Genomic DNA, 26,554 nt, shown 5'->3' on the forward strand with positions numbered 1-26,554 from the left:
CATTTAATATTGCATTTCCTCCTTTAATATCACGAGCAAGAGATGAAAACACAGCACCAGGAATAGGAATAAATAACGAGGAATGTATTTATTAGCTTGAAGGGCAGCACGGTTAGCACTGTGGCCTCACAGCAAGGTCACTGGCTTGAGTCCCGGCTTATATGTAAAACATATGCTGGATAATTGGCGGTTCATTCCACTGTGGCGACCCCAGATGAATAAAGGGACTAAGCCAAACGAAAATGAATGAATGAACTGCTCGACTGTTTTTGTTAGTCTACTGTTCACACTTGTGGTTTTCTAGCTTTGTGGGAGTGCCTTCTTCACAAAACTAAAGAAAACACACGTCAACACGACTGCTAATATTAGCATTAACTATATCAAAAATCCTTTCCTGTTAATGATCATGAAATTAACTGATGCCTTCCTCATTGTACTGAAATGTCTTCTCGAATAAGGAAACTAATGTAGAGTCTTGGGAAATGAGCGTCTTGTCATGGAAATCTGCTAAACGACTTCAGTCAGACAAGGGTTAGACCCAAACCAGGGCCCGCGGGGCAAAGTTGGCCCATTGTAACCTTTGATTTGATTTGAGAAGAGAGAGAATCTTGGGGAGAGTCGGGGTTTACGCTATTAATACACATTGTCATTTCTAATTTAAAGTACGCTTTCAAACTTTCATTGGTTAGTTTTATTTCTAAGCTCCATTAAGGTTTAACTTGGGTTAAATGTTTCAATTAACTGTTGTAAATGAATTTATTTCTTAATGAACATCCTGTTGCTCAATACACTCTCAGAAATAAAGGTGCGCGAGCAGTCACTGGGGTGGTACCGTTTCAAAAGGTACATATTCGTACCTAAAAGGTCCATCTTAATACGATAAGGGTACATATTAGTGCCTAAAAAGTACAAAAGTGTTCCTCTTAATTTTTTAGGTACCAATATATACTTTTGAGGTACCAATATGGACCCTTTAAGTACAAATGTGTACCTTTTAAAAAGGTACCACCCCAGTGACAGCTCGCGTACCTTTATTTCAGAGAGTGTAGAGCTCAGTTCACACGTCCTCAGTGAGTAAATCAAGGCAAAGGCAGGTGCAGCTTGACTAGTGTATTCGGCTATAAACTCCATGGTGTTATCAATAGAATTCTTATGTTTTCATTATAATAGGTTCATTATAAAAAGTAAGGAGAGAAAAAAAAAAAAAAAATATATATATATATATATATATATATATATATATATATATATATATATATATATATATATATATATATATATATATATATATATATATATATAATGGATTAGTTAATATGATTAAAAATTATTCATGGCTTTTGGCCCTTCATAAGACAAAGGTTTGGGCATCCCTGCTGTTGTACCTGCTGTTGCATCCCCGAATATTGTACTGGGCATTACTACAAAAGAGGAAGATGCCAACATAGATGACCCCATCATTCTGTCTGAAATGACTTCTTAAATTTGTTTATTGAGAAGTTTAATTCAAATTAAAGTACTCAATGGAAATGTCTGGCAGTGTTTAATTCAGTTGCAATGCATCACCATATATTATTTAACATTTTTAAGTCAAGTTTACTCAGGATAACTAAAAAAGATAACTAGGAATCTTGGATAAAATAAAAATGTAAAAATAGATATATATTTAAATGTACGACTAAAGTAAATAATACAAACAAAAAGTCAATAAAACGTACTTGCAATTCCTCAAGTGAATAAAACGTAACATTTCTAATTAAGGTTCAGTTTCACAAACAGGGCTTAACTTAAGCCAGGACGAGACCTTAGTTAAATTAGGCTATTTAAGCCCTTTATAAAAACGGGCTTAGGAAAATACATTCCCGGTGTGCTCCTGGAGACAAAAAATGACATCTGAAAAATGAGCGAGAGCCAGAGGAGTCAAAATATGCTAAATTTACCACATAAACTAGATATCAAGAATGGGTTGTTTACATGTAATTTAAATGTTGTAGAGCGAGCAATGATTTTTCTTCGCACGTGATATCTTTGCACATTAGAATAAACACCGAAATATTCGATTAAAAAGACTGATAAAAAGTAAATACAATATAAACCTGTGAAAAATAAATGTAACTACTTGATGTCATTGTTTTTCGCAGCTTTTATATAAAAAGCCACAAGTCAAAATGCGCAAAATTTACCACGTAAACAAGATGCCGAGAATGTGTTGTCGAAAATTTCTAGGGCGAGTGATGATGTGATTTTTCTTCGCACATGTCATCTTCGTGCATTAGAACAAACACTGCGATATTCTATTAAAAATTTGTTTTTCATTTCACGTTTATTTAAAATAAAATTGATCAGAACGCAACAATGAAATCATTTGTGCAGTTGAAATTTTCTAGAGCGAGTGATGATTGTTCTTCATGTATTATCTTCACATATTGAACAAACATCGCAATATTCGATAAAAAAAATTATATATTTTTGATTTCACGTTAACTTTGCAAAAAACTGATCAATATCAGAACGCAACAATGAAACTCATTTAAATAATTCGTAAGTTTTGCTTTATTTTTCCGCCATGATCTGAAATCTTAAATACAATATAAACGTCTGTAAAATACCAAGAGTGCAAGTTTAAAATTATTCACCTTGAGCGAAAAATTCATATTCGGTTAAAAGCATCCAGTGAGTAGTTTATATGGAAAGCCAGAAAGGTAAAAAAATATGCAAATTTTACCACATGAACTAGATTCCGAGAGCGTTAGTTATGTTAGTTTTCGAGATGCCTTAGTTCATTGGTTTTGCTTTATTTTCCACCATGACCTGAAACCCACTCAAAAAAACTAAATACAATATAAACTTCTGAAATATACAAGTTAAAAATATTCAACTCAAGCGAAAAATTCACATTCGATGAAAAACATCTCACGAGTAAAATATATGGAAGCCAGAAAAGTCAAAATATGCTAATTTTACTGCGTAAACTAGATTCCTAGAGCATTAGTCGTCGAGATGCCTTAGTTCGTTGGTTTTGCTTTATTTTCCACCATGACCCCCTCAAAAAACTAAATACAATATAAAGTTCTGAAATAAACAAGTTCAAAGATATTCAACTCGAGGAAAAAATTCCAACACAATCTCACGGCAATTCGTAACTTTTTGATTTAGTGGCTAATTCGTACGATCTAATTCGTACAATGTAGTACGATTTGCTCATCTGCCAATGACGGTTGGGCTTAGGGGTGGGGTTAGGTGCCACGCCTCCTTTTTAAAAATCGTACAATTTCGAACGACTGAACTGCACGAATTCGTACGAATTAGCCACTAAACTGTCAAAACGTAAAATACTTACGTTTTCTCGTGAGATCAGGCTGAAAAATTCACATTCGGTGAAAAATATCTCGCGAGTAAATTATATGGAAGCCAAAAAGTCAAAATATGCTAATTTTACTGCGTAAACTAGATGTCGAAAATGTGTTGTTTACATGTAGTTTAAACGTTCTAGAGCGAGTGACGATTTTTCTTTGCACGTGTTATGTTTGCGCATTAGAATAATCACTGCGATATTCCATTAAAAATTTATTTTTCATTTCACGTTGACTTGGACGAAATGGAAGAACACCAGAACGCAACAATGAAACTCATTTCAATAATTCGTAGGTTTTGCTTTATTTCTCCGCCATGACCTGAATTAAAAAAAAAACTAAATACAATATAAACTTCAGAAAAATCAATATAATGTCTTATTATTAATATTATTATAACCATAATTTTTTCGTATTTAATCAACAGAAAACACTGAGATCAGGCTGAGGGTCGTCCATCGGATCAGAAATCGTAAACAGTAAACAAAACGGCGTTTACTGCTGCGACTGGAGTCAATATGAGGGATCCACACGTCCCAAATCCAACACACACACACTAGCAAGGGTGCAGGACGGACAGATGGACAAGTGAACATCTACTTCTACTTGTTCACCACTCTTTCTTCTTCTCGTCCATGGAGACGCCTCCTGGCCCCAGAGCCACCACCAGCAGCAGGCCCCCGATCACTGATGTGGTCTGGAAAAAGTCGTACTTTAGGAAGTCGTGCATGGGCTTGTACGCTGGAACCGTCCAGAAGGCGTTGAAGTAGATGTTTATGGCCAGAAGCCAGACTACCAGAGTCAGAGCAGCCAGTTTGGTCTTAAAGCCGACGGCCACCAGGATGATGAGCGCCGTTCCCACCATATTCTGGAGGATCTGAGGGAAAGAACACCGCATGTTAGCCATCCGCTTGTTAAGACTTGACGTAATGTAATGTGTATTTATATAGTGCATTTATCGTGTTTAGCCATACACTAGGGATGCTCATTTCCGTTCATTTTACCAACCGACAACCGCACCTCGTTAACCAAATATTAACCGTTAACAGATTAATATTAAAATACTATTTAATAAAATAATATTGACGTGGCTATTTTGTGTAACACATTAAATATTGCGAACAGCAGCATACAGAACATCTTCATGCTCCTGCAGAGTTTCCAACAGCACAGAAATAAAAAATAAACAGAATTAACAGAATAAAATAAATAGGCCTGCCCTGGATATTTTTCACTTAAATGACAAATTTAGATAACAAAATGAAAACACTGACTGAATCCTTTTTAAGATCCGGCATAGGCTGTTTTTTTCCAATCATGTTTGTTTCTTCTGTCAAATACAAATATCAGGCTACCTCAAATCGATCGCTCCACGGAAAATCTGCATTTAATTAATTCTCCGCTGTTATTATTTTACAAACCTCTGTCAACATTTTCAATAGAAGTCGTTAGTTTAAAGATTATGTCATAATGGCTTATTTTACTATGGTCTCACTCGCGGTTCATGTGTGTGAATCTTAAGGCTCATGTGTTGACTTTTAGTAAAGTATACGCTACTATAGTATATAACAGTTGTGTTGTTTACATATGATAATGCATTAATTTGCATACATGTTTTATAAGCTGTAAAATGAAAGCCTCAGTTTATCATTATGCAGAAATCAAGATCATCTTTGGATTTGGTTGATTTGATGTGTTTTAAAGACTGATATTATATAAGAACTATTAATAACTGTAGTTTTCCAAATGGAAAAAGGTTGGTTTGTTGGTTGTACACTAAATCATCAGTAGCCTATTTATTGAGTTTATGATGCGGCTCCAGGCAGGACAGAGGCGATCAGCATCAGCTAAGGTTTGTGTCAACTCGTTTGTCAAACTGTGATCAGAAATATCCTTCTTTCATTGTGCTTCTTTGACAAAATACATCTGTAGGCACGTGTGTTTTCACGTGTTACCGTCCCGTGAGTTAACAAATATTTGTTGCACATCAGGGGCTGATCACACCGATCGCGCATTTCCGTTCCAAAAACGTGAGGCGCATCACACTGCCTTTATGTTGACAAGAAAAAAAGATGTGCGGTGCTCTTTTTATGTCCCTCTGCTTCAATTTAATTGAAGAATGAAAAAGACGTGACTGACGTAACGTGCTTTTCCGCTCAGGGTTGAGTTTTATTTCAACTGCGAGCACACAGTGTGCAACAGCATAACGTGAGGCGTCCAGGGCTCATAAGCAGCATGCAAAACACTCACGGCTGTTAGTAAACCATTAAAAAATGCCCTTCACAATGCAAAAAAAACACTTTCGGTGACTGGCCCCTTATGCAGGCAAACTTTAAAAATATATTAAATAATAGTTTTTAATCCTTTAACTGAAATTAATCAGTTACAAACGCACTCTTTCGGTAAACAGTTATTTTGAGCATCCCTAACATACACACAAAGCGCTTCACAATCATGAGGGGGGTCTCTCCACACCACCAGCAGTGTGCAGCTCCACTTAGATGATGCTCCAGCAGCCAGAGGACAACAACGCCAATGCTGCACCACACACCAGCTATAGGTGGAGTGGAGAGACCGTGATTCAGTGGATGGGGATGATTGGGAGACCATGATGGGTAAGGGCTGATGGAGGGAATTTGGCCAGGAGGTTACACCCTTACTCTTTACCAGAAGTGCCATGATTATTAATGAGTACAGAGAGTCAGGACCTCGGTTTAACATCTCATCTGAAAGACGGCGCTCACTGATAGTATAGTGTCCCCTTCACTATACTGGGGCATTAGGCCCACACAGACCACAGGTTGAGCGCCCCCTGCTGGCCTCTCTAACACCACTTCTGGCAGCAACCTAGTGTTCCCATGTGGTCTCCCATCCAGCTACTGACCAGACTCCGCTGCAGTGAGTAACCGCTCTTGGGCTGCAGGGTGATACGGCTGTGGCTGCATTTCCAGGTCCAGGCCACTACTCAGCTGAATTGAGAAAATATTAGTTTATGGCTCTTTTTCATTAGCCATATCACACATTAAAGTGAATTTAATATAAAATCTTGGTGTACACGTCTGCCTCAGAGACAGCAATATTTGAACAATTTATTAAAAATGAATCACTTTCTGGCCATCAGTTATTAGCCATGGATAAATACCAAGCGGCATCCTCCCGCTTGCCCTCGTGAAGCCAATACGGAAGTAACTGAAACTGCAATTCAGGGAAATCCCGCTCGTCCTGGCTCCACTGGCTTGCATGGTTCAGGATCTATAGAGCTGCACATAGTTGGATTTGCTCTTCAGTGTTTGGACTCTCAGTAGTGATTATTAAACCACACTGAACTGAGCTAAACTGAACTGAACTTAAACACTACAAACTGAACTGACTCTGTTTACATTTACTAGGATCTTCTATATGAAGCTGCTTTGACACAATCTACATTGTAAAAGCGCTGTACAAATAAAGGTGAAATGAATTGAATAATAGAGCAGATTTCTAATGAGCCCACTGTTAAAATGGCCGACTTTACAGCAGAAAAAAGGTGTTTACAGCATAGTACAAAGAATGATTTTGGTTAATATAGCTAATATTACCCTTCCTGACACTTGTGAGAGGGTGAATGGTTTTATAGCTCATCTGTTTCCTTAAGTTATATTAACTCTGCATAATTAAGGGCGTGGCCACTTGAGTGACAGCTAGGTCTCGCTGGTCAACACTTCACCTCAGCTGATTCCGGCTGATTAGCTGCTGAACTCAGCATATTCATGGTATTTTTGTCTTGTTTTATGTGGGTTTACACAGTCAGTTGCCTTTTGGAATGATTTCCTACAATTATCAGATGATATGGCATGCTGTGTGCACTTCATTGTGCTCACAAACCATTCACATGGCCTCCATTTTCCAGCTGAGTGAAATGATATACTTGTACACCATCCCTTTAAATGCATTGGTCTTATTTAAGATGATTTATCATTTATATTTTTCTTTAGAGCTGTAAAGCACTCCAGAATCTGCCAGATTCATTGAAGAAATAAATTACCTTTCACTGCATATTACACTGAAACTCCTATTTGTCTTGCAGGTGAGGTGGAATAAGTGTGTTTGACCACAGAGACTCACAGAGAAGAAGTCTGAGTCGAAGTGCAGCAGCGTCATGAACATGAGCACCAGCAGAACTCGTCCTCCCAGCTGCATGTACTGTTTCGGGGAACTTTCACCCATGGACGGCACACCTGCGAACATGCTTTTCCCTTCAGATCGAGACTCGGCCAACAGAAGCAGCAGACCACCACCGAGAGCCAGATTCCTGATGCACACACATTACATATGCACACAGAAAATAGATGTCTTAAATTATAATATGTCCGATTACTGCACATTACATAAATAAACCGTTTCTCACTATAAAGGCATTTTTAATGAGTTTTAATGAGATATTTTTGTCATTTATTATTATTTTGTGTAATAATTTTTTGCATTAATAACTAATACAAGAAATAAATGGTATGCATTAATAACTGATCAAAATAAATTACGTTTCAGTACATATGCACACAGAAAATGGACATTTCGAATGACAATAAGGTCTCCTGTTTTTCCTGCACGTGAGATAAACGGGGTTTGCAGAGACTCACAGAGAAGACCATTCCCATTTTAGTTTTTGCAATTTATTTTTGCATTAATAACTGTAACAAGTAGAACGACATTGAAAAACTGCTCTCCAGTCAGTGCAACAATCCTTTTGTCTATTCACATTATTGATTGCGTACGAGTAGGCGCAGCTATTTGAATCATTTTGGCTCGAGACTTCCGCTCTCATTCACTTCCACTCATTTTTAGACGTTATAAACAGCTCGTTTTGCTGCTTGATGTTGCAAACTGATATTTTCTCATTATATTATTCTACTTTGTCTGTATATTTATGCAAACACTTGTTTGTAGAGTAAGTAGTTTGACCGTTTTCTGCAGTTTATTATTCCTAGTCATTTCTCTCATAGGCAGCTGAATCGGAAGTTCTAAAACTATCGCAAAACCGAGCGCACTTCCACATCGAAGAATAGGGTCAATGGCAGGGGGCTCAAACTTTTTCTTTTGAAGGGCCAAAAACTTGTTTGAGGCTAGTGGGCTGAAGGTAAATATAGCTGCCATGGGTAAATTCCTAATTTATTTAATAATACTTAAAAATGACTAGAAAACACTGCTCTATATTAACTAATACAGAGGGTTTCTGCAGATATAATGTCAAATTTAAGACTATTTAAGACCTTTTTAAGACCATTAAGTATTAAATTTAACACCTATATCACAATATCAAAAACACACATACACATAAATGCTAAATCACTAAATTAGTGGTAAATTAAATGTATTCAAGGTGAACAGTACTGCAGACAGGTTAGATGCACCATTGAACTACAGAAAAAACAAACAAACAGCTTAAGGCTGATTTATACTTTTGCCTGGCACCGCATGAAGCGGACGAGGCTTTTATACTGGACGCGTTCGCCATTGAGATATTCGTTTAAATGACAGGGGGCGGTCAAAAGAGACAGACAGTAAAGTCAGACAGAACTGAACTTAAACACTACAAACTTAACTACACTGTTCCTATTTACTGTGACCTTTTATGTGAAGCTGCTTTGACACAATCTACATTGTATAAGCGCTATACAAATAAAGGTGAATTGAATTGAATTGAATAGATCAACAGAGAAGTAGAACGTTTCCGGAACTACGTCATATCATTAATATCATTGAAGATTTATAAACTAATTGTTTTTTATTACTTTTATAATTTATTATAAAGATTTTATAACCGTTCAAGATTGTTTAAATCAAACTTTGATGCATCACTTGCTTTTGTTCATATCTCGGACAGTTCTATCTATTAAAGGTAAATATTAATGACAACAGAAAATGAGTTGCTCTACAAATATATTTTTTATTATGGCAAGAATAAAAGCAAAATAAAAGTACACTTACTAAAAATACTGACGTTTTTTAAAAAACATTTTTGCTCACTCAACAACTCACACATTACTGTCTGGCTAGTTTCTGTCCTCTACTTATAAGCTAAAAAGGCAATAATGGTCCAACAATCCTGATCATTATCACCAATAAAGCCTAGAAACTGGGCATCAGTATACTGTAAACCGATAGGCTCATATATTCCTCTCCAGTTATCAAAGACATCATTTGTGGCTTTATTTTAGTCTGTAAATTGTTTTAAATTCAAAATTGTAATATTTACATCAGTGTAAAACAATGGTGGAAAAACATATCCTGTAATATTAAAACCACCTGGGTCTCCACTTCTGCAATGGCCTCTTTTTATCTTTTAAGAAACTTATCTCTCAGGTTTTTCCAAACTTTTCCAAAAACATTCCTCCTTTCCCACAGCTGCTGCAATATCAAGCCGATCATAAAGATGTCTGTACAGGCGTAGCTGTTTCAGACAAAATCTCTTCAAAGTGTTTCATATTCAACTCAAATTGAACTGTTAGCTCGAGTCTCAAATAATTTCGTGAGCTTTCATGTGACACGCACCAACGCAAACCTCCGCAAACACAGCGATGACGTCACACTCGCCACATGCACGGAGTTCAATAACAGAAAGCTCATTGGCTATTTCATGTTGGGCTCATCTGTAGTTGGTATACTGCAAATTACATTAGGACTAGTGAAATAAAGAACTACAACTCCACAAAAACCAAGCAACAACAACAAAGAATTTAAATGAACATTATTTAAGACCCACAACAGCCAATTTAAGACTTTTTAAGGCCTTAAATTTAGATTTTAGACTTTTTAAGACCCCGTGGAAACCCTGAATACTGTATTTTTTACATTTTATAATGAACTTATTACTGTAAAACCAAAACGATCTAATTTATAACAGAATAGGGTATATGCAGAGCTAGTGCTTCTTCCCATACTGATGAACTTCCGGTGAACGGTTAGTGTGACTATTTTACATTTATTATGGTTCCTTTTACAGCATCGATGTTATAATTTAATTAAAATATAATCAGTTAAACAGACTTTGGCATTCATTTAGTTGCTCATAAAGCAGTTTACTCGCATACTCCCGTCAGGATCAGCAAGCTAGCACAGAAGCTCCACTGAATACACTGGGCTAAAATAAATGCTGATATTATAAAGACATGGCGGAGGAAATGTAGTTTAATGCAGTGCTTCTTGTACAATATGAGACGCACTTTATATCAGATATCACTCAGCCAGTGGAGATCGCTGATTTTTAAAGGAAACAGACCTTAAACTTTTGTAATGGCATACAGTTCACCAAAAGCGCTTAACCTAGGTTACTGATAAAATAAAAGTCCTCCTGGATATACCCTATTACACTAGTTTTTGCTTTGATTTGCTCGCCAATATCTTCAGCATAGTCCTTTATCTGCTGAATGACAGTATTTATACATTTTAAATCTGATTCATTTACAACATTTAATTTAAAACTTTTAATATCTGTTTGTTTTTTGTAGCTCGGCAATGAAACTAACACAAAGCTGCACGCAGCGATGAAAGAGACCTCGTACTAACAAAAACTGTGCTGTCAAATTAGAAATGACGACCTCTGTGTTAAAGGCATTCGCCATAACCCTCTCAATCACTCTCACTAGCATCTAAGTTGGGATGGTGGGCTCTACATTGGGCATCAAAATGAAGTGCTAAAATTACTCAAATAAATTGTATTAAAAAAATTCATATATCTGAGACACAATAAGTGCTGAACTCACCTCATGAGGAACTTCAGGTCCCAAAGAATACTGTAGGCCACTGTCTGAAATACAGAGGACAGATAAAGCTCAGATATTAATATGATCATGAGCCGATATATATTAGGGATGCTGCAATACTCTGTATAATATATGGCTGTATTCTGCATTTCCTCCATTCCTTTAATTACACTCTAAACCGGCTCTGAAACATTTAGGAGTATTGAAAACATGTTATTTAAGATGATAATCAAATATTTCTTGTTTCTAATTAGCTGTTTTTGTCATTTTTACGTGTTTTTAACTATATCTCAATACATTTTTTGCATTATCTATTTAATAGCATAACATCAAATGTTTACTCTTCATGAAATACAGTTTTCCCATCTGAACAGACTCAATACATAAACACAAGGTTTACAATGCAAACCCAACTAGATCTACTTGCTTGGTAAACAAGATAACTCTAATATCATATAATGCAGTCTTATGCAGAAGTTTGGCCACCTCTGATCATTTTCATAGTTACAAGTCATATTCTGCTGGCCTTTCAAAATTCAGCAAATTCATTTAGATATATCTGATACCCCAGGGAAAAAGCAACACCTCAGTGCTGACATCACATTTATTTAATCAACAGATGCAATGCAACTCAAGTCTGAACAAAACTAGACAGATGCACAAATAGACAGATGCACCCCAACAGAATAATGACATCAATCCTTAATAGAGCCACTTTTTTGCTGAAATAACAGCCTGTAGTCGCTTCTTATAGGCAAGGAGAAGTCCCTGAAGTCTTGCTGAAGGCATTTTGGGCCATTTTTCCTTGCAGAATTCCTCCAGTGTGAACGACCCTTTTCAAATCAATCCATAGATTTTCGATAATGTTCAAGTCTGGGGACTGGGATGGCCATTCTAGATCAGTGTATCGTGTCCAAGCCTGAATTCCTTAGTAGATCTGGAACTGTGCTTTAGGTCATTGTCTTGCTGAAACATCCAACCCTGGAGTAACATCAGCCTCTTGACTGATTCCTGTTCTTCAGAATCTGCTGATACTGGGTGTAATCCGTACGACCGTCCACTTTGACAAGGTTTTTCTCCTGGAATGCTGTTCTTTTTCCACCATGCAAAGCGCCTATGGTTGTGGCATCTGTGCACAGTATATTCCTCCAGAATGGTTCAGGCTTGTCCAGATGAGCCTTTGCATACTCTTCTCGTTGGCAGAATGCAGAGAAGTCTTCATCTGCAGCACCTTCCATTGAGCTGTTCTGTGTGAAGAGTGCACTGGAATATAGAAGCAAGATGTTCCTGGAGCTCTCTGGAGGTGGTCTGTAGTCTGTCTGTGACCATTCTAACCATTCTTCACCTTTGCTTTTCAGATATTTGTCTTGGTCTAGCACATCATTCCTGCACCAGAACTGTTCCTGTGGCCTTCCATTTTCTTACCATATTTCTGACTGTGGAGATAGAGACTTTAAACCTTTATCATAGCTGTTTACATCCTTCTCCTAACTCATGTTGATGAGTTATCCTGGTGTTTAGGTCATTGGGAAGCTCTTTTGAGGTTCCTATGTTGCTACTTTCAGGTTCACAATAAGGAGAAGCACAACTAGCAATCAGCTTTCTTAAACATCTTCTTCATGAGTGGTTGCTCCTGTGTTAGGGTTGATAATGTTCATTGAGTCACTCAAATCAATGTTGTGTTGTAATCAGTCAGCATTAAGTCACTGCGGGTTTTAAAACCCACACAAAAAAGAGGGGGTTGAAACTTTCGCACAGTCTACTTTTCAGTTTCAATGTAATTTCACACATCTCAATACTGCTACTCTACATATTTCAGTCTGAAAAACGTGACATTATCTTTCTCTAGAAACCCAATGGCATTTCACTGTGATCTTCTCTCATAAACAAAGATCACATTACTATGCAGCCACAGAGGGGTGCCCAAACTTTTGCATAAACCTGTATCTCTACTAAAAGACAGAAAATATGACTTTACAAACTGTATCATAAATAAATCATAAACCCATTTGCATATTATTCAATAATATTATTGAAAGTAATGTAAAAATGAATAAATATACATATTTACAGACATTTACAGAAGTAAATACACAAACTCAATGATGGGCTAAACGCCCGTGTATTATATTATATGATATTATGGCTTAACTATAATTAAATGACCTAAAAATCAACAGCAATCCCCTACTTTACATTTTCAGTTAAATCCCAGTAACTAGTGGCTTTAACTCCTTAACCAACACTGATTTGAACTCACCTGTAGTGCAATAATGCAGAATAAGCCAAAGCAGGCGTACTGAACCAGGTTTCTACTGAGCACCAGGACACATCCACCTACAGCAGAGAGTACAGTTAATATATGCGTGTGTTTAGCATCTGACACAATGTGTTATTGCTAAACTCAAATCCTCTGTGTCTTTTCAGCATTTGGAGAAGGTAATTCATACTTTAAGTGCATAATGGTCAGATTACTGTAATGCATTATATCTCTAGAGAGAGTGTGTGAGTGTGTGTGTGTGTGTGTTTGAGCTCAAACAGCACACAGATAATGTTTTTTAACTCTCTGAAACTCTTCATTTGTATGCTGACATTATCTTCAGCAGCTCAAACACTCTAATGGATAATGGACAGATGGCTGCTTCTCACTCAGGGCTGCTGTTTATGCTAATGAGATGGAGAGATGGGCACTAGTGGGCGGGGCTTTCCCCCTCTGATGACATGTACAAAGGGAGAATGTTGAAGTGCAGACACCAGCCTTTTCTACATTTTAAACTATATAGGCTTTCATAACTCTTCTTGTTTGTTGTTGCTGTATCAATATTTCCTTTATTAAATCCTCACTTGCATCTCAGGATGAATAATATTTGTTAGTAAATTATTTTTTGTGTGTTAAATATCAGTGTAATAAGTCTATAGATGTATTAGTACAGTGGTTCAAGTACCACCTTGGAAAAATAATCATCTCTGCAAGTACCACCATAATGAGCAGTATTGAAATACAGTAGGGTAGTAGGCAGGCCCGGATTGGCTAATCGGGAGGACCGGGAAAATTCCCGATGGGCCGGTCCGTTTCTTTGGCCGCGAGGGCCATGTCCCTAGCTGCTCGCACTCTCAGCAGTCGCACTTTTTTCATTTATTTATTTATTTGACCATAGCCTCACTCTTTTTATTCATTATTTTGCTGCAGCTCTACTCTTATTATTTATTTTCTCGCAGCCCCATGAGCCATTCGACCCCAAACAGCGGCACCTTAGTGAATATAAGAATTGGAATAATTAATATTAATGGATATTACACCTCTTAATGAAAATCAGATGATTCACTACATTAATAAATCTGACATCATTTATTCAGAAGATTAAGCCATGAACAGAAAGTAATACTGTGGTTAAGAGTCTTGCAGATGACAGTGCAATACTTTCTCTTCCACACGCACTTGCATAACAGCGCCAATGTGGTCCAGTGGTCAGCATGCTGCGTTACGATGCCGGAGTTCGAACCTCACCTGAGTCATTTATTTTGTACTTTTAGTGTTCAGACATATATTACTGTGTAGGTTACTTCTGTAGGTGTACATATTACAGATTTTATTTTAACTGTTTGTGTGACCCCCGTTACAAAAGGCTGGATATGAGAAATTTGCACAGAACATATATTCAGATATTGCAGGAAAGGACATTGTGATGTTTTAGAGTATAGTGTTGGAGATTTAGCTCCCCTTTAATCTTCTCATATTTATGAAAAACATTTGACGTTCTAAAGCAGCTGTTTCCTTGAAAAAGACGAGATTGTGTCATTAGACACTGAATTGGAAACGACCTTATTTTAATATAGTCAGTCGTGAACTGAGGTGGGCCGGTCTAAGGCTTAAAACTCCAGGGCTGAAAAGGAGTCCCACTCCGGCTCTGGTAGTAGGCCCAGTAAAGCAGCTAAAGCTCTGTACAGTTCAAAAACCAGACAGATTAATTGCTGTTATTAAGAAGATTAATTATTGTCAGCCACTTTAAACATTATAAATAGTTTGAATATTAACACTGTACTGAGCTTATGTGTCAAAAAAACAACAATAAAAACGTCACCATTTAAATTAAAATGTGCTTTAAAAGTTAAAAATAGTAGATTACGGTTTTTAAAAAGTAAAAAAAAAAACATCTGTACTTAACATATAGTAGCCTATTTATCAACACCTGGAAATGTTGCCTGGACCTCATAAACATAGGCTATACGTCATTATATCCATATATAAATCATTATTTTAGATTTTTAAATATGGCGACGCAGTGGCGCAGTAGGTAGTGCTGTCGCCTGACAGCAAGAAGGTCGCTGATTCGAGCCTCGGCTGTGTCGGTTGGCATTTCTGTGTGGAGTTTGCATGTTCTCCCTTTCCTCCGGGTGCTCTGGTTTCCCCCACAGTCCAAACACATGCGGTACAGGTGAATTGGGCAAGCTAAATTGTCCGTAGTGTATGAGTGTGAGTGAGTATGTATGATTGTTTTCCAGGAATGGGTTGCAGCTGGAAGGGCATCCGCTGTGTAAAACATATGCTGGATAAGTTGGCGGTTCATTCCACTGTGGCACCCGAGATTAATAAAGAGAGTAAGCCGAAAAGAAAATGAATGAATGAATGAATGAATATATGTAGCATGTACATATGACATATTTAATTCCTCTGCGTACCACTAGAAGGAAGCCGGCGTACCACGAGTGGTACACATACCACAGTTTAAGAACCACTGTATTAATAGATTAAACTAATTAATAATTATTAAACAAAACTTCAATAAAGCCCAATTTTGTTCACATTACATGAATTTCTACTTGTTTTTGTGGCTGTAATAAACATTTTCTAATATTATTCCAATACTGTTTAATTAAAGGGTGTTTTATAAGAGCGATAAAATAAAATACAGGTGTATAGTGTTTGAACTCATTGTATAATGTGATTTATTTGGTCATAAGAGTGCTTTTCATTGTATCTGGATGTAATAATAAATTGTAATCCATATACAGCAGCAATAAACCTGTGTTTGTTCCTCTTTAACATGTTCATTTAGGACACAGCTGACAATATGCTCATAATAATAGTTTAACATATTCTCTAACTACTGGACAATTACTGCTGTCTGTTTGTGTCTGTGTGCGCGTGTGTGTGTATATATATATATATATATAAAATTATACACATGAATGGGGAAACTGTTCAAAACAACAGTAATGAGCTGAAAACATGAGTGTCCTGTTTCTTTATTAGCTCACTTTCACACTACTAGTTCAAGGGTAAATATTAGGCCAGTGTGTGCGTGTGTGTGTGTGTGTGTGTGTGTGTGTGTGTAGTTTGAATAGTGTGCACAGTGAGTGTATGTGTATATTGAATATAGTGTGTGTAGGGCGAGTGGTTAAGAGTTTGAATTGTGTGTGTAATATGAGTAGTGTGTGTGGTTTGAATAGTGTGTGTTTATGTGTGTACTGAGAGTTGTTTGAGGGGTGTGTGTGCATGTAGTCTGAATAGTGTGTGTAGTGAACATGCAAGTCTTGTGGGTGTGTGTGTGTGTGTGCAGTTTGATTAGAGTGCATGTGAGTGACGTGAGAGTTTGAGTGGTGTGTGTGTGTGTGTGTGTGTGGTGAGAATGTGAGGCGTGCATGTGTGTTTGTGTGTGTGGTTTAAACAGTGTGTGTATCTGAGTTAAGTGAGAGTAAGAGTTTGAGAGGGGTGTGTGTGTGTAGTGTGAGTTTGAACAGTGTATGTAAGTGTGTAAGGAGTTTGAGGTGTGTGTGTGTGTGTGTTTGTTGTTTGAAGAGTGTGTTAGTGTGTAGTGTACTGAGGTTTGTGTGTGTGAGAGTTTAAGTGGTGTGTGTGTGTGTGTGTGGTGTGAGTTTGAACAGTGTATGTAAGTGTGTAAGGAGTTTGAGGTGTGTGTGTGTGTGTGTGTGTGTGTGTGTGTGTGTGTGTGTGTTTGTTGTTTGAAGAGTGTGTTAGTGTGTAGTGTACTGAGGTTTGTGTGTGTGAGAGTTTAAGTGGTGTGTGTGTGTGTGTGTGTGTGTGTGTGGTGTGAGTTTGAACAGTGTATGTAAGTGTGTAAGGAGTTTGAGGTGTGTGTGTGTGTGTGTGTGTGTGTGTGTGTGTGTGTGTGTGTGTGTTTGTTGTTTGAAGAGTGTGTTAGTGTGTAGTGTACTGAGGTTTGTGTGTGTGAGAGTTTAAGTGGTGTGTGTGTGTGTGTGTGTGTGTGTGTGGTGTGAGTTTGAACAGTGTATGTAAGCGTGTAAGGAGTTTGAGGTGTGTGTGTGTGTGTGTGTGTGTGTGTGTGTGTGTGTGTGTGTTTGTTGTTTGAAGAGTGTGTTAGTGTGTAGTGTACTGAGGTTTGTGTGTGTGAGAGTTTAAGTGGTGTGTGTGTGTGTGTGTGTGTGGTGTGAGTTTGAACAGTGTATGTAAGCGTGTAAGGAGTTTGAGGTGTGTGTGTGTGTGTGTGTGTGTGTGTGTGTGTGTGTGTGTGTGTGTTTGTTGTTTGAAGAGTGTGTTAGTGTGTAGTGTACTGAGGTTTGTGTGTGTGAGAGTTTAAGTGGTGTGTGTGTGTGTGTGTGTGTGGTGTGAGTTTGAACAGTGTATGTAAGTGTGTAAGGAGTTTGAGGTGTGTGTGTGTGTGTGTGTGTGTGTGTGTGTGTGTGTGTGCGTGTGTGTTTGTTGTTTGAAGAGTGTGTTAGTGTGTAGTGTACTGAGGTTTGTGTGTGTGAGAGTTTAAGTGGTGTGTGTGTGTGTGTGTGTGTGTGTGTGGTGTGAGTTTGAACAGTGTATGTAAGTGTGTAAGGAGTTTGAGGTGTGTGTGTGTGTGTGTGTGTGTGTGTGTGTGTGTGTGTGTGCGTGTGTGTTTGTTGTTTGAAGAGTGTGTTAGTGTGTAGTGTACTGAGGATTGTGTGTGAGAGTTTAAGTGGTGTGTGTCTGTGATGTGTGTGTGTGTGTATTCATGTGTATAGTTTGAATAGAGTATGTTTCACACTATAGTGTGTGTGTGTGTGTGTGTGTGTGTGTGTGTGTGTCTCACCGATCTGTCCTATAAGGTTGATAATGACGAAGCATGTGGCAAGGAAGTACCCACAGCTCCAGGTGGCATCTATGTAGTCTCTCTGCTCGCTCCACTGGAACCACATGCGGATCCCGTCCTCCAGGAACGTGCTGATCAGACACAGACGTGCCATGTGTGGGAGATACTGCTTCGTGACCCGCAGGAACTGAAAACACACACACACACACACACACACACACACACAATCAGACCAAAACCTACAAGGAGATGTGTGTGTGTGTGTGTGTGTGTGTGTGTGTGTGTGTGTGTTTACTGAGAGTGAGAAATTGACTATTGTGCTTCATTTTATATGGACTAAATATTTTAATGGCGGCACAGTGGGTAGCACAATCGCCTCACAGCAAGAAGGTCAGTGGTTCGAGCCTCGGCTGGGTCAGTTGGTGTTTCTGTGTGGAGTTTGCATGTTCTCCCTGTGTTGGTGTGGGTTTCCTCCAGGTGCTCTGGTCTCCCCCACAGTCCAAACACATGCGCTATAGGGGAACTGATCAACTAAACTGGCTGTAGTGCAAGAGTGTGTGTGTGAATGAGTTGGTATGGGTGTTTCCCAGTACTGGGTTGCAGCTGGAAAGGCATCTGTTGTGTAAAACATATGCTGGAATAGTTGGCGGTTCATTCTGCTGTGGTGACCCCTGATGAATAAAGGGACAATGCCAAAAAGAAAATGAATGAATGAATGCTTTAATACTTTATAGTAAATACTATAGTGTTTACTGACTACGACAACTCAGAACGGGATACTTATGAGAAGACAGAGGCTGTTCAATGTTGCTGACATTGGTTTTTATGTATGGGTGATATACACTCACCGGCCACTTTATTAGGTACACCTTACTAGTCCCCATGTTGTGTCCTGGGTAATATGTGAATAATTTATACAAAATATATTACATAACTGATGAAAACATTTTCTGTGGAGTAATTACTGTACATCAACAGTATAAATGTCCAGAAATTCAATATTCACATGTAAAATAACACTTTCTACACTCTTCATTGCATAAATAAACACAATTAATCTGGCAAACTTGACAATTTCTTGCGTCCAAATGGTTTAAATTGACTTTAAAATTGCTTGACTTCCTGCTATGTGACTATTGCAGATTCACACATTGTGACACAGCGGAATGAACCGCCAACATATCCAGCTGCAACCCAGTACTGGGAAACAACCATACACACTCATTCACACACACACACACACACACACACACACACTACAGCCAGTTTAGTTGATCAATTCCCCTATGGCGCATGTGTTTGGACTGTGGGGGAAACCAGAGCACCCCGAGGAAACCCACACCAACACGAGGAGAACATGCAAACTCCACACAGAAACACCAATTGACCCAGCCGGGATTTGAACCAGTGATCTTCCTGCTGTGAGGCGACAGTGTGACACTACTGAGCCACCGTGTCACCCCTTATTTGTACAACACATATGTGCAATTGGAAATGTTAACTAACTGAACAGATCTTGAAGTTTCTGTCATGATATTCTTCAACACACAGCAGTGGTGGTATTGTGAAACAGTAGATGTGTGTGTGTGTGTGTGTGTGTGTGTGTGTGTGTGTGTGTGTGTGTGTGTGTGTAGGTCAAACACTCTCTACAGCTCCTGGACGAACCACAGGCCAAAATAGCAGCAGATATAAACAGACCACAACAGCAGCCAATCACTGAGCAGATATGCTAATGTGACCACCCTGACAGCCAATCAGAGCTCGTTCTACAGTAACAACCCCATCAGAGGGAAGAAAATATCCACATCTATGTTCTAGGAAACAGAATAACCTTTATTTGATATACCAGTTACTCTGAAACTACATCTTACAATCAATACTGACGTTTACTGCATTATTATGTAATTTAAGGGAGTCAAATTACACCACAGACATTCATATATCAGCCAGAATGAGCAATACACAGACGACGCAGTGGATTTGACCTTTTATTTTTAAAACGACACATGAAACGCTGCTAATAACAGCTGCAAACACTTTTAACATCTCTTTCTTGACTTGCTTCTTCATAATACTGACACGATAGATCGTCACATTTTTACTCAAAGATGTATTAAAACACCTGCAAGACCCTGCATTTGATTACACACAGCATAACACAAAGAAATCATTGATTAATCCTAAATTAAGTAACTCGATCTCTAATACTGCAACAATAAAACTAAATCTGCTTTTAAATCTACTCCTGAGACGGCTGCCCCCACGACCCGGCCCGGATAAGTGGAGGAAAATGAATGAATGAATGAAAAGCTTGATCAGCTGCTTCAGTGTTTGAATAGGGCTGAGCTGTGCAGGACAGTGAGCAGGGTTGAAGTCTGTGAAATATACTATTTTGTCACTCAGTGAATACACATAGGGCGTCACGGTGGCGCAGTGGGTAGCACAGTCGACATGTTTCTGTGTGGAGTTTGCATGTTCTCCCCATGTTGGCGTGGTTTTCCTCCAGGTACTCTGGTTTCCCCCATAGTCCAAACACATGTGCTATAGATTATCGTTAAAATTATCGATATCGCAATAAATACCATAATATATCGTGATGTAATTTTAGGTCCATCGCCGATTCCTCATGTACAGTAACATCTGCTCAACTTTCCGGAGAATATTCAATAACTCAATCCACTGCACAATGTACGGTTACCGTAAAAATAGTATATGCAATATCCATTAGGGTTGAGCGATGTCGACCAATTTGGCATTGTACGATGTCTAATGTGAAACATTGCGATGGACGATGGCATCGTCGTCATGTGAAAAGCGTGGGGGGGAGGGTTGGAGGCGATGTTTGACAGAGTGCAAGAGACGTCTCTGAAGAACGAGGAGGGATCCGTTGGTGAGGGGTGAGAAGGGTGCGCGACTTATTTGAGGACCAGGAGGGAGACGCGCGATTTCCGTGAGATTATCACTCGTTTGCCGGCATTTGGAAGTCTATGCATTTGCAGGAGACTCCCGGAACTTCCGGGAGACTTGGGATGTCTGAATATCACGTTTAAGAACTATTCACCTTATTCTCCGCGTACGAGAGCGAGCGCAGCTACTTGAATCATTTTGGCTCGAGACTTCTGGTCTCATTCACTTCCACTAATTTTTAGACGTTAATAACAGCTCGTTTTGCTGCTTGATGTTGCAAACTGATATTTTCTTATTATATTATTCTACTATGTCTGTATTGTCATGCAAACACTTGTTTGTAGAGTGAGTAGTTTGACTGTTTTCTGCCGTTTATTATTCCTAGTCATTTCTCCCATTGGCAGCTGATTCGGAAGTTCTAAAACAATCGCAAAACCGAGCGCACTTCCACATTGAGGAATAAGGTCAATAGTGAGACAAGATCCAGCGGTACATCCTTGATAAACTGTCCGACGTGCACCGCTCACTGAAGCTCAGGCGAGCGCATGATAGTGTGTGTGTGTGGTCATGTGACGGAGGGCTGTTCAGAAATGCTAGGTAAAACAAGGTGTGGAAGTGGATCATTTTCGTTCTAAATGCCATTTTAACACTAAGATGTATTAGTGTAAACGGTGCTTAAGTGTGTATTTTTCGCGAGCGGGTTTGCGACGGGGGCGGGGCGGAGGATCGGCGATGCCGACTCAGCATAGTGTTGTCTATTGGGCATCGTCTATCTGCCCAACCCTAATATCCATATCGCTGAGATAAGAATTACATTTAATCACATTGTCCTGCTTCAATGTATTTGTCATCAAATAAGGGTTAGAACAAAAGTAATCGAAATGTAATCCAAAAGTAGTCTGATTAAATGACCATAAATGTGTAATCTAACAGATTATATTACCGACTACTAATTTTGCCAGTAACTGATTACAGTTCATAAGGAATCCACCCATCCCTGTCAAACAGTTTCAGATCCACTGACTGGTGTTTTGCCTCTATTATGAGATGCAAAACTGGCAATATTCGTCAAACTAAAAGTAAAGGTAATCCAAATCTAATCCAAAAGTAGTCAGATTACATTACCATAAATTTGTAATCTAGCAGATTATGTTATGGACTACTAAATTTCGTTATTTGTTTTGTTATCAGTGACTGGTTAGTCCATAAGTAATCCACCCAGCTCTGTCAAACCGTTTCAGACGCACTGCATTACTATGTTAGTAATGGGGCCCAAAATTGTTTGTTTACCAATATTCATCGAACTAACAGTCCTCTAAAAAGAAAACAAATTTCTTTCGATCTGGCAAAATAGTACAGATTATACATAAAGATTATCCTGCTTCAACATGTGTGACATTGAATAGTTAAAGTAAAAGTCATCTAAATGTAATTCAAAAGTAGTCTGATCACATTAGCATGAATTTGTAATCTAGCATATCATATTACTGACAGCTAAATTTTGTTGTGCATTTTGTAATCAGTAACTGATTACAGTTCACGAATAATCCACCCAACCCTGTCAAACAGTTTCAGATCCACTGACTAGTGTTTTGTCAACACTATGATAGTAATTTAATTACCTACCCGCAGGGCTGTTTATATTGAAGTTGATATTTGGTGTTTCTTAACATCTATTTTTTTTTTTTATGAGGTGGGTCATTAGCCCAACGCTCAACCCCCAACCTGGATGACTAGGACAGACACACATACACGACAGACAATTTAGCTCACCCAATTCACCTATAGCACAAGTCTTTAGACTTGTGGGGGAAACCGGAGCCTATGATAGTAAACAGGGCCCAAAATAGTTTGTTTACCAATATTCATCAACCTAACGGTTCTATATAAAAACAAATGCATGATATAGCTAGTAACATCACTCAGCTAACAGTATGTTACACTTTTACTCAATACATTAACATTAATTATTTCTCCATGTGTAAATATCGACAATTCACACTATAAATCTGGGAAAACAGGAGTAAATAATATGAATGTGTGTCAGTAATAAAGCAGAATAAACACAGATCTGTCAGTCCTGCAGCCCTGTGTGTGTGTAGTAATCCATACAGTTCATAAGTAATCCACGCAGCTCTGTCAAACAGTGTCTGGTAACACTGACTTGTGTGCATAACCCTACTATGGAAGTCAATGGGACCCAAAATTGATAGTTTACCAATATATTCATTCAACTAACAGTTCTATGTAGAAAACACATGATTTCTATCTGCCAAAAGAGTCAAATTAGACTTTCCTGCCTCAATAAATGTGACATTAAACAGTGTTAGCATGAAAGTAATCTAAATGTAATCCAAAAGTAGTCAGACTACATTGCTATACACTAAACAGTCCAACATACAACTGATACATACTAGTGTTTTCATCTCTACTATGTTAGCAAACATGGCCCAAAATAGTTTGTTTAGAAATATCCATCAAACTAACATTTCTATATAGAAAACAAATGCATAATATAGCTTGTAACATCACACTTTTACTAAATATAATAACATTAATTATTTCTCCACAGGTAAATAACGACAATTCCCTCTATAAATCTGAGAAAACACGAGTAAATATGAATGTGTGTCAGTAATACAGCAGAATAAACACAGATCCGTCAGTCCTGCAGCTGTGTGTGTAGTAATCCAACCTGTTTCTGGTCCACTTACTAGTGTTTATAACCCTACTATGGAAGTCAATGTGACCCAAAATTGTTCGTTTACCAAAATATTCATCAAGCTAACAGTTCTATGTAGAAAACTAATTTATTTCTATATCTGTCAAAATAGCAGAGATTATACATGGTAAAGATTATACCGCTTCAACATATGACATCAAATATTACTAGCGTAAAGGTAATCTAAATGTAATCCAAAAGTAGTCAGATTACATTGCCATTAACTAAACAGTCTAACATACAACTGACTAGTGTTTTTGTCTCTACTATGTTAGCAAACATGGCCCAAAATAGTTTGTTTAGCGATACCCATAAAAGTAACAGTTCTATATAGAAAACAAATGCATAATATAGCTTGTGACATCACACTTTTACTCAACATGTTAACATTAATTCTTTCTCCACACGTAAATAATTAACAATTCACACTATAAATCTGAGAAAACACGAGTAAACCTGAATGTGTGTCAGTAATAAAGCAGAATAAACACAGATCCGTCATTCCTGCAGCTCTCTCTGTGTGTGTGTGTGTGTGTGTGCAGTAATCCATGCAGTTCACAAGTAATCCACCCAGCTATGTCAAACAGTTTCTGATCCCACTGACTAGTGGTGAAGTATCTACTAAGGAAGGCAATGGTACCCAAAATAGTCTGCTTACCAATATATTTATCAAACTAACAGTTCTACGTAGAAAACAAATATGTCTTTTTATCTGCTAAAAAAGACAGTAAAATTAGACTTTTCAGCATAAACATATGTAATATTAAATAGTTTTTAATAGTATCTGAATGCAGCCTTTATGATGCAAGCTGAGACTGCATCTCTCAGTGATGCAATGTCAGACACAATGCACTAAATGGAGCTAGTGACATCACTGTTAGGGGTGGGGTTAGGTGAGCGCATTAAAAAGCATTGGATGCTGCTCAGATTGCACTGCACCAGGTCTGCATCCAGACGCCTCACAGTGTTAGCATGAAAGTAATCTAAATGTAATCCAAAAGTAGTCGGATTACATTGCCATAAACTAAACAGTCTAACACACAACTGACTAGTGTTTTTGTCTCTACTATGTTAGCAAACATGGCCCAAAATAGTTTGTTTAGCAATATCCATCAAACTAACAGTTCTATATAAAAAACAAATGCATAATATAGCTTGTGACATCACACTTTTACTCAACATATTAACATTAATTCTTTCTCCATGTGTAAATAACAACAGTTCGCTCTATAAATCTGAGAAAACACGAGTAAATATGAATGTGACAGTAATAAAGCAGAATAAATACAGATATGTCATTTCGCAGCTCTCTTTCTGTGTGTGTAGGAATCCGTACAGTTCATAAGTAATCCATCCAGCTCTGTCGAACAGTTTCTGGTCCACTTACTAGTGTGTATAACCCTACTATTGAAGTCAAGGGGACCCAAAATTGTTTGTTTACCAAAATATTCATCAAGCTAACAGTTCCAGACAGAAAACAAATTTCTATCTGTTAAAATAGCACAGATTATACTGCTTCAACATATGCTATATCAAATAGTGTAGCAAACATTAGTGTAAAAGTAATCTAAATGTAATCCAAAAGTAGTCCGATTACATTAGCATAAACTAAATAGTTTCAAAACAGGGTTTTTGTCTCCACTATGATCGAGAACTGGGTCCAAAATTGTTTGTTTACCAATATTCATCAAACTAATCGTTCTAGATAGAAAACAAATGCATAATATAGCTCGTATGTTACACTTTCACTCAACATATTAACATTAATTCTTTCTCCATCTGTAAATAACGACAATTCGCGCTATGAATCGGAGAAAACACGAGTAAATATGAATGTGTGTCAGTAATACAGCAGAATAAACACAGATCTGTCAGTCCAGCAGCTGTGTGTGTGGTGCAAGTCTGAGCGGTTTGTGTGTGTGTGTGTTTTGATCTTACCTGGTCCGCCAGGTCCTCTGCCGCGCTCATCATGTCCTCCTGGCCCATCACTGACCGTCAGATTTACACACACACTGTCAGAATAAGAGCAAAACACAGACACGTGTGTGTGTCTGTGTGTGTTACACTCCCTGCAGAGCCGCTCTGTGTGTGTATGTGTGTCTAGGCCCCTCCGCCGTCCCACAATGCAGCGCGCTGACACTGGCGTCGAGCACGCGCACAACGGCCTCCGGCGAGCCACGTACTCTCAGCGAATCATTTATTAAATTATATATTTTTAATATAAATAAATATATATTGTACAGATTTTATAATGCAGTGAAACACACACAATGTAAATAATAAAATAAATACATATTTATTCTGAAATAACTGTTGTAATAATGGTAAGTTATTTTATAATAATAATCATAATAAACGGAATTAATTGTTAACCAAACATATATTATTTAATTTATAAATGCGAAAACTGTATTACATTTTTATTATATTTACTGCTGATATACTAAAAGTAATAACTGAACTATTATTAAAGACGATTTAATCCTGTAACGATGTAATGGACAGTAAAATACATTATATTATTAACTATATCATTATATTATACTAATTATATATTATAAGAATACTTTTTTATAACAGTATATTCTCGATGGTAGCAGAACAATATATTGCTCATAATTATATACTGTAATAAACTGTTATCAATAATCCTTGTCATAATACAAATAATAATAATTATATAGTATATTATATAACTCTAGTATTAATTGTAGGATTTTTAAAGAAACTGAAACAATTAAACAATTACATTTATAATCATAGTTATGAATAAAATATGATCGTTTTAAA

The 26,554-nt window shown here is 37.7% G+C and overlaps 1 protein-coding gene across 1 annotated transcript; it reads right to left on the bottom strand.

Moving 5' to 3' along the window:
* Window positions 1–3,629: 3,629 nt before the first annotated feature.
* surf4 (surfeit 4) lies at window positions 3,630–25,889 on the bottom strand. The gene is made up of 6 exons (XM_056457191.1): window positions 25,703–25,889; window positions 18,136–18,322; window positions 13,356–13,432; window positions 11,096–11,139; window positions 7,458–7,644; window positions 3,630–4,230 (listed from the first exon to the last, which is right to left on the bottom strand). Exons 1-6 carry the CDS (start codon window positions 25,748–25,750, stop codon window positions 3,964–3,966), a joined length of 810 nt encoding a protein of 269 aa, XP_056313166.1. The 5' UTR covers window positions 25,751–25,889; the 3' UTR covers window positions 3,630–3,963.
* Window positions 25,890–26,554: the final 665 nt, after the last annotated feature.

Source organism: Danio aesculapii, chromosome 5 (genome assembly GCF_903798145.1).
Source record: "Danio aesculapii chromosome 5, fDanAes4.1, whole genome shotgun sequence".
Classification (NCBI taxonomy): Eukaryota; Metazoa; Chordata; class Actinopteri; order Cypriniformes; family Danionidae; genus Danio; species Danio aesculapii.